Source organism: Artibeus jamaicensis, unplaced genomic scaffold (genome assembly GCF_021234435.1).
Source record: "Artibeus jamaicensis isolate MK-2021 breed Jamaican fruit bat unplaced genomic scaffold, CSHL_Jam_final scaffold_1031, whole genome shotgun sequence".
NCBI lineage: Eukaryota > Metazoa > Chordata > Mammalia > Chiroptera > Phyllostomidae > Artibeus > Artibeus jamaicensis.
This window is the reverse complement of record NW_026522026.1, coordinates 4763425-4773239: the sequence shown is the minus strand read 5'-3', so window position 1 is coordinate 4773239 and position 9815 is coordinate 4763425. Positions and strand designations below refer to the sequence as shown.

Sequence of the window (9815 nt, the reverse complement as noted above, 5' to 3'; positions counted from 1 at the left end):
ATCTTAATTAGCCACTATTAATTTGGGACTCCATTATATATAACTAACCCCTTACTCTTTATTATTATTATTGTGGTAAAAAAATATACATAACATCAAATCTACCACCTTACCCATTTCTTTTTTTAAATTATATTTTATTGATGATGCTGTTACAGTTCTTCTGACTTTTCTCTCTCAGCTTCCCTCCACTCAGCATGCCCCACTCCCTCGAGCCATCTCCACACCCTTGTTCATGTCCACACATCACAACTGTAGGTTCTTTGGCTACTGCCTTTCCTATACTGTACTTTACATTCCCATGGCTATTCTGTAGCTGCCTATTTATACTTCTTAACCCCCTTACTTGTCACCCATTCTCCCACACCCATCCTCCCACCTTTTTATCTTTAACCTTTGGCATTTTAATTATGATGTGTATTAGGGTGGGCCTCTTTGTAGTCCATCTTGTTTGGGACTCTGTGCTTCAGTACTTGCATGTCTAGTTCCTTCACCGAATTAGAGAAGATTTCTTTCATTGTTTTTTAAATACATTTTCTATTTCTTGCTCTTTCTTTTCTTCTTCTGGCACCCTTAAGAAGCGAATGTTGAATTGCTTAAAGTTGTCCCACTGGCTACTTACAATATCTTCATTTTTTTATGGATTCTCTTTCCTTCTTATTGTTCTGATTGGATGTTTTCCCTTCCTTATCTTGCAAATCATTGATTTGATTCTCAGCTTCATTCACTCTACTGTTGTTTACATATAAATGGTTCTTTATTTCAATTAGTGTATCCTTCATTCCTGACTGGATCTTTTTTGTGCTGGTGAGGTACTCACTAAGTTCCTTGAGCATCCTTAAAACCAGTGTTTTGAACTCTGCATCTAATAGATTGCTTATCTCCATTTCATTTAGCTCTTTTTCTGTTTTTTTTTTTTTTGTCTGTTCTTTTATTAGGGCCATGTTTCTTCGTCTCCTTGTTTTGGCAGCCTCCCTGTGTTTGTTTCCATGTATTAGCTAGGGCTGCTTTGACTCTGTGTCTTGATAGTGTGGGCTAATATAGTGGGTGTTCTTTAGAGTCCAGTGGCATAGCCTCCCTTGTCAGTTAAGGTGAGTACTCAAGGCATGCCCTTTGTGTAAGATGAGTACACTCTCGTTTTGTAGTTGAGCCTTGATTGCCATTAGCAGGTCAGTGGGAGGAGTTTACCAAGGCCAGTCAGCTGCAAGAATTGAGTGTGAACACTTACCACCAACCTCCACTCTCTGTGGAGGATAAGCTCTATAGGGGCAGGGTGGTGGTGCTCCTACATGGTCTCTAGCTGTCCACTGGATACACTGGACCTGGGGTTTCACAGGTGTAGGCCAAGATCAGCCCACACATATATTTTGCCCTGGGTTAAGCTGCCTGAGTTATAAAGCAATAGGTTGAGATGGCTGCTACTTGGGCTAGGATTGGACATTTCCAGGGGAAGCCAACCTATGAATCTAGACTGCTAGTTCCAGGCTTGTGGCTCACTGGGGCCAGCTGCTGCTTGTTTGAGATTTAGGAAGTTGTGAAGCATGAGCCAAGACCATTCATATGGAAAAGCATCTTGGGTGGGCCTATAAGTTGGGTGGGACTGAGTCTCTGGGGATCTCCAAGGTGGGTCAAACAGTGCTAGCCAAGTGGTTGGAATTTCAGATATAACACCAGTTTGCTGGCTCTGTGGGGTAAGGGCCAAGAAAAGGGACAGTGGCCTCTGCTTTCCTTGATGCCTGATGCTTCAACCTCCCTCTGTATACCACTGTATGCCCCTCAAGCTGCTACACCATCACTGGAGCCCAGAGGTAGTAAGACTGAGTAGGTGAGTCTGTGTGTGGGTTCTTTAAAAGGAACTGCTAGGGGCTCCAGAAGTTTCCTCCACTGACTCAATCTCCATTGGTTTTTGCAGCCAGCAATTGTGAGGACTTATCTTCCTAGCGCTGGAACCCTGGGCTGGGTGGCCTGGTGTGGGGCTGGGACTTCTTGCTTTGGAGATGTCCCTCGAATTTTCATCCACCACATATGGATGTGGAACCAGTTGGTTCCATGTCTGCACCCCTCCTACCAGTGTGGATGGATGTGATTTCTTTAATTTTATATTTGTCAGACTTCCATTCAATTCAATTTCTGTTGGTTCTGAGTTACAGCCATTCTACATTTCAGCTGCAATTTATTTGTGGTTGTGCAAAGAGGTGAGCCATGTCTGCCCACACCACCATCTTGACCAGAAGTTAACCATTTCTAAGTATATAGTTGAGTTGTCTTAAGTATATTCACATTGTTGTATAACAGACCTCTAAATCTTTTTCATTTTGCAGCACTATAACTCTATACAAACTAAAGACTAATTTTGCCTCACCCTTTCCCCCTACTGTAGACACCCACCTTTCTACTTTCTGTTTCCAAAATTTGATTTTATATATTTTGGATGAATGTTTGTCCTTTTGTGACTGGCTTATTTCACTTAGCATAACCTCCTTGAGGTTCACCCGTGTTGTAGCATGGAACAAAATTTTCTTCTTTTTAATGGTTGCATAAAATTCCATTGCATGTATATACCACATCTTCTTCATCCATTCATCTGTCAATGGACATTTGGGTCACTTCACCTTTTCAAATAAGGCTCTTGTGAATAATGTGCTACCATGAACACAGGTGTACAAATATCTGAGATCCTTCTTTGAATTATTTTGGACCTGTTCCCAGAAGTGGAATTGCTGGATCATATGGTCATTTTATTTTTAATGTTTTGAGGAGCCTCCATATTTTTTTCCATAATGGTTGCGCTATTTTATGTTCCCACTAATAGTGCACAAGGGTTCCAATTTCTCCACTTCTTCACCAACAATTCTTATTTTCTATTTTTTAGAGAGTGGCATACTAATGAGTATGAAGTGATGTATCATTGTGGATTTGATTTAAATTTCCTACTCTTTCATGTTTGTAATGTTGAGCATTTTTTCATGTGCCTATTGGCCATTTGTATATCTTCTATACAGAAATGTCTATTCAAGTCTTTGCCCGCTTTAAAATTTTTTTGTTGTTGTTGCTGTGTTGTAGAATTTCATTTTATATTCTGGATATTAACTCCTTATCAGATATGTTTTGCAGTTATTTTCTCCCATTCCATAGGTTGTTTTTTCACTCTGTCGATTGTTTTCTTTGATGCAAAGAAGTTTTTAAGTTTGATGTAGTCCCACTTGTCTATTTTTTAGCTAATTCCTTGTTCTAACTTAATCATTAAAAATAATAATAAACTAGACTTCCAGTCAAGATGTAGCCACAGGTAGATACGCTTTGCTTTCTCGCACAACCAAAAGAAGGAAAACAAACAATTTAAAAAGAAGAAACAGCCCTGGATGGTGTGGTTCAGTGGATTGAATGTTGGCCTGCAAATCAAAGGATCGCTGGTTTGATTCCCAATCAGAGGTTTGGATTCATGGACAATAAAAACCCCAAGTCAAAGGTGAATAGTTAAGCAATTTATTGAGCAAGAGCAAACAAAAAGCAAGAGTCAAGAGCATAGATCACCAGACAGGAAATCACCAACACCCAAGTACAGACACTTTAAATTAAGAAATGCTGGAGACAGTGGCATTCAGGATTTGTCTAGGAAAAGTTCTGAGCAAAGCATTCTTCTCTTGGGTGGGATTTCAAAGTCACTTTGGGGGCTCTGGTTAAATATGTTTTAGACAGTGGTGGCTATATGCCAAGGGCCTTTCGTGACTTGATTGACCATTCCCTCCAAGAGAATAGCCGGTTCTTCCCCAAGGGAATGATCAGTGTTTATAGGTACTGAGTTAAATATTAATGGTGCTTAGTTTTCCATGGAGAAGGGCTAGTTCTCCCTGGAAGACAGCACATCTATACTTCATTCTTACAATAAAAGGTCACGGCTCAGGCATAAACAGGGGGGATCTTAATATTTCTTTAACCCATCAGGGTTTCAGTACAGAGAGTGAGAAAGGGGACAAAAAAATGAGACAACTGTAATAGCATGATCAACAAAATATACTACTACTCTAATAATAGTAATAATAATAAACTAGCATAAATAACAAAATGAGCTTACCATAGTAAAAAATGATCTGGCCCTGGAAGAAATTAAGATTCTTTTTAGTATACCATAGTAGATTAAGAAAACATAAATAAAGCCATATATTATATAAATGGCATGGAAATTTGAAAAGTGCATTACTTATCTAGACTTTGATATTTCCCATCTGGAAAACACATCTCCAACTCTTGTTTTTTGATATTATTATTATAGTCGTTATATAACCTATTCTTCACCCAGGTGAGCAGCTGTGAGTATACTGAAGGCTCCCAGTGATACTGGTTTCACATCCCTTACTATAAACCATCCATTTATGTGAAACGGAAGTAAAGCATGCAGAAATTCCCTTGGATCTGAGAGTAGGGTTTCCCCCCAGCAGAATCATTTGATCAGCATAAATTGGCTATGAATACCAGCCAATCAGAGTTTAGGGGGGAATAGTATTTCCTAAATAAATATGATTCCCAAGAGCATGTTGTCTAAAGAATTTCTCAGGCTTGAAATCCAATAGAGGACTGACTCAGTAGAACTTCCTTCTACCACTATGAAGAAAAGTGGTGTTCTTCTGTTTTTAGGCATCACTTTCCTGATTCTGATTGGAGTTCAAGGTAAGGAGTTCTGAGTCACATTAGGTTAGTAAAGTCAGATTTAAACTGCCTTAAAAGCCTCTTGATTTGCACAGTAGAGGTGATTGTTTTTTGTGCATCAGAAAGTGATATGAGTCATTCATAAAAGCTTCTCAGTGATGTTATATATTACACAAAGTTCATATCTTACACTTTCCAAATTAAAAAAGTCTTCTCAGCCTCAGTCTGTAAATTCCTGGCATGTTGTAAGTGTTTGTGCTTAACCAATTAAAGATCCAATAATCAGAAAAAAATTCCTAATCTGTTTACTATTTATCTTTGTTACTTTGAGCAAATTAGTGAACTTTTCTAGATTTAAATTTTATCAGCTGTAAAGTAGAGATTTATAGTTATGCTTTATCTGCCTATCTCATGATGTATGGTATATAGTAAGCACTGAGTAAATATATATATTTATAAATATACTTATATAATTATATATTATATAATTCTTACTAATTGTTATATAATTCTTATATATCTTATATAATTTATAAATATACCATCAAGCATTTATATAAAGAAGAAATTAAACCCTTGCTGGTATGGCTCAGTTGATTGGAGTGTTGTCCTGTACACCAAAAGGTTGTGGGTTCTATCCCTGGTCGCAGCACCAGCCAGGGTGCTGTTTGGGGTGTGTAAGAGACAACCAATCAATGTTTCTTTCTCTCTCTCTCAAATTAATAAACATATATTTAAATTTTTTTTTAAATTAAGAAATGAAGATAGTCCTGGCTGGGTAGCTCAGTTGGTTAGAGCATCATCTCAATAGGCCAAGATTGCAGGATTTATCTCTGATCAGGAAACATACAAGAATCAACCAATGAATACATAAATAGATGGAATAACAAATTTCTTTTTTCTTTCTTTCTTTCTTTCTCTCTTTCTCTCTCTTCCTTTCATTCTCTTTCTCTCTTTCTCCCCCCATTTCCTGTCTTTCTCTCTCTCTCTAAAATCCATTTTTAAAAAATGAATGAAGATAGTGTATTTTAAAGAATTTCCAAAACTTTAAAGCACTATTGAAAAGCAAGGCAGTGGGGAGCATGATGATGGTGGTGATAACTGGTTGTTATACATAGAGCTTTCTGTCCAAACCAACACCAAGTGTATTCTACTAAGGTCACATAGTACATGGCTTTGGGAAATGCTTAGGAATGTGGTACATATAGCACACATGAATTAGGTATCTATGTGTCTGGTCTGCAATAGGCATTTCTTAAATATTCGAACATCTTTTTTTCCTAAGGTTGTATAATGTGGTTAAGAGTAATGACTTAGGACTCAAAATCTGTATCTGCCCCCTAAAAGCTGAATGACTTTGTACTTTACTTAACTTATGTGAACTTTAGCTTTTTGTCTATAAAATGGAGGTAATATTTACTTTAAAAGTTTGTGGCAATGTTTATTAGACACTCAGTAAATGGTAGTAACAACCATAACTAAGTCAAATACATAATTTCTATGGATCCCTGAAGTTGAGACATTGCCCTAAACCAGTGTGTGCTACCCATTCTCTTTCCCTTAGGGTCTCCAGTGATGAGGAACAGACGCTGTTCCTGCATCACCACAGAAAGAGGGATGATCCACTTCAAAGCCTTAAAGGACCTTCAGCAGTTTCCCCCAGGCCCTTCTTGTGATAACACTGAAATCATGTAAGTACAATCTCATCCAATGTGTGTGTGTCATACTGGCAGAAACATAAATTGATTGTGATTATTACCTCAGAATGCTTGCCCATACAGACACTTACAACTCAGATAGTTGCTTCTCTGTAAATCTAACCTACTTCTTTTCTTTCTTTTTTAAAATATATTTATTTAATTGTTGTTTAAGTACAGTTTTCTGTCTTTTACTCCCATCCCACCCCCCAATCTTTATTTTCTTTAAAAAAAAGTAAGTAATTTTTTAGGGATTAGGAACAAATGTTTACATATTACAAAAATAATACATGTTCATTGTAGAAAAGGTTTAATGCAGATAACCCAAAAGAAGAAAATCAATATTTATAATTCTTTCATCCAGTGACAAGTACTGTTAACTCCTTGATATGTAGTTTTCCTTATCTCTCACATTTGCTTTGTGTGTACATATATAAACACAAAGTATATATACATATATTTATAAATACAATGTATATACACAAATAAAATCATACACTACATACTGTTTTGTAATCAGTTTTTTCATTAACATTGTGTCATGAACATTTCTTCATGTCAGTAAATCTTTTGTAATGATATCATCTTTTTATAATAGTGTCACTTTAATGGCCAAATTATATTCCAGCATATTGATGTACCATAATTTGTATGATCAATGCCCAAATGTAGGTTACTTCCAGTTTTTAGCTATTGAAATTAAACTCATTATGGCAGTATTGTGTCTTAAATTCATTTCTATTAATAATACCTTTCTAGAGAGTAGAATTTCTAGGTTAAAGTATATGCATACTCTAAGTCTTCTGAAGCCTAAATCAAGGATGATATGGAGAATGGCTACTCTCAGAGTGTACTGAAAAATTAAAGAAAACAATCTTTGAATTATCCCCGGAGACTCTGCTGGGTGATTTAAACAATTCAACTAGTCTTGTTTTAGAATAATATTTTATTATGTTTTAAGTAGTTTCATTAGAAAATGTGGCAAAATTCATGCTGATTTTATTGTTTTTGAAAAAAAGTAGGTATTTTATTTTGCTTCTTCAGTTAAGCATAAATAGCTATTTCCAAAACAAAAGAACCAGTATCATCTTTAGATATGAATTTCTCCCATTGCATACACCTGTTCAATTTTTTAAATTTATGGTTATGTGTTATCCTAGAAATTCATCTATGTCCCCTCACACATTTAGAAAATGAAAAGGCAGTTGAAGGGGTTAGTCAAAGAATATATATGCCTAGCTCTTGGGCAGACAATAGTGTGGTGAAGTCCGGGGGGGGGGGGGGGGCTGGGTGGAGGTGGATAAAGGTGGAGGGAAATGGGGGACATTTGTAACTATTGTCAACAATAAAAAGAAAAGAAAAAAGACTGGAAGTCTCAGATGCTTATAGTAAAGCTGTAAGCACAATCTAACTGAGGAAACACTTAAATTATTAAAAGTTTTTTAAAAATGTCTTGCTATTTCTTTGGCAGTGCTACAATGAAGAATGGGAATCAAACATGTTTAAATCCAAATTCAAGAAATGTGAAAAAATTGATTAAAGAGTGGGAGAAACAGGTTGGTGAAAAGTAGGAACAAAATGTTCTTTCTCTTAAAAATTAACTGGAAAACAAAGAATATATGTAGTTCTTTTAAAGGTACATTTTTAAAATTTATGTTATTGTGCTCCTATCTTGTTCCTAGAATGATGTCTTCACTTGAGGTATAGTTATATTCCTGCAGAGAGTATCTCTTGTCTATCACACCACTAGAATGTAGGTACCATGAGGGTAGGGAGCTTATCTTTCTTATTCAACACAATAAATATGCATTGAACTGAACAGTAGTCTACTGAGGATAGAAAGGTAATAAGATATACTACTTTCCTACTGTAGAAAATATTCTGATGATAAATTAAAGTACAATGTGGCCTTGGCCAGGTATCTCCATTGGTTGAAGCATCAACCTGATATGCCAAGGTTGTGGGTTTGATGCCCAGTCAGGGCACATACAAGAATCAGCCAATGAATGCATAACTAGGTGGAACAATAAATCTCTCTCTCTTAAAAAAATATATTAAATAAAAATTAAAGTACAATGTGAAATATAAAATAAAAATATGTACAAGAATCTTGAAGATTATAGAAGGAGTAATTAATTTTGCTGGAGAAAGGGACAAGGATAAACTATTAAGGGTTAGTTTTTATATCAGGTATTTGATTTGGGTCTTGAAGGAGGGTAAGGATATCATGAAAGAAAGAATAAAATTATGAGAGAGCTTTCCATGTTCAGGAAACCTCAGGTTTATATGGAGTTTGTAGGGAAGGAATTAAGGGATTGAGGTTACAAGGTAGACCAGGACCAAGTGGGAAGAATACTGTATGACACTCTGAGGTGTTTTGTTTGAAGAGGACCTCAGAATATCTAGTGCGGAGTGTGGCTTCTGGAGTCCGACGGGCAAGTGGTTCTGCCAAATACTAGCTATGCAACTTTGGTCAAGTCACCCTCTCCAAGCCTCCGCCTCCCCATGAGAGAAAAGTGGATGATAATAGTACCAACCTCAGAAGGTTGTACTTGGGACAGTTGGGCCATAAGCAAGGTTGGAGTGAGGGTAGTAATAAACTAGGAGAGTGGGCAAAAGAAGACCAATTGGAGGACTTTACCTCCTCCTCAAAGTGGGCAAAGAAGAGAGAATCAAAAGGAGCCCCTTTGAAAGTAGAGCAACTTTAAACCAGTTTTGAGGATAAGGAAGGACCACAATCTGGAGAGTTCAAATATTGTATAAGAAAGGAAAAATGGTAAGATGAAGAAACATCAACCTTTCTCCCCCTCTCTTTGCAGGCCATCCGAAAGAAAAAGCCAAAGAAAGTGAAAAACATCAAAAAAAGCAGGAAATTCCAAAAAAGTTAAAAGATCTCAGTGTCCTCAAAAGAAGACTACATGAGCAACCACTTTACCAACAAGCATTTTGTGTTAAAAAGGTTCTTTTTCATTATACTGAAATAATTCCAATAGGGGATGGCCCCTTAATCCATAAACTTGCTTATCTGACTGAAATTTTTAAAGCATCACTATAAAATTGTAATTAAAGCTAGGAAGTGGCTTTTAAAATCCAAATGTTAAGAATTATTAGAGGAGACTTCCGCCAAGATGGAGACGTAGATGGAGGATCCACCTCGCCTCTGTGCACAACCAAATCTAAGAACAACTATTTTTAACAGCAGTCACAACCAAGCCACACGGAAAATCGACAATACGGAGTCCAAAGGACAACTAGATACTCGGCTGGACCGGTACGAGGAGCCAGGCCAGCAGCGGAGCAGGTTAGCAAGAAAAAATTCCCGGGCGGCGCGCGGTGCGCGCAGGGAACCGAGAGCGCAATTGCGAGCGAGCTGGCTGCCGGAGCGCACAAAGAAAGGGGCGCGGTGGGTCGCTCAGTCGCGCGCATTTACGTGCGGAGAAGCCAGTGAGAAGGGAAGCCGGCGCAGGGCAG

General features: G+C 37.3%; 1 protein-coding gene across 1 annotated transcript; it reads left to right on the top strand.

Annotated features, from left to right (window-relative positions):
* Positions 1-4546: 4546 nt before the first annotated feature.
* On the top strand, positions 4547-9433 carry CXCL9 (C-X-C motif chemokine ligand 9). The gene is made up of 4 exons (XM_037150237.2): positions 4547-4668; positions 6212-6338; positions 7816-7900; positions 9164-9433. The coding sequence occupies exons 1-4, from the start codon at positions 4605-4607 to the stop codon at positions 9230-9232; spliced, it is 345 nt and encodes a 114-aa protein (XP_037006132.2). The 5' UTR covers positions 4547-4604; the 3' UTR covers positions 9233-9433.
* The last annotated feature ends 382 nt before the right edge of the window (positions 9434-9815 follow it).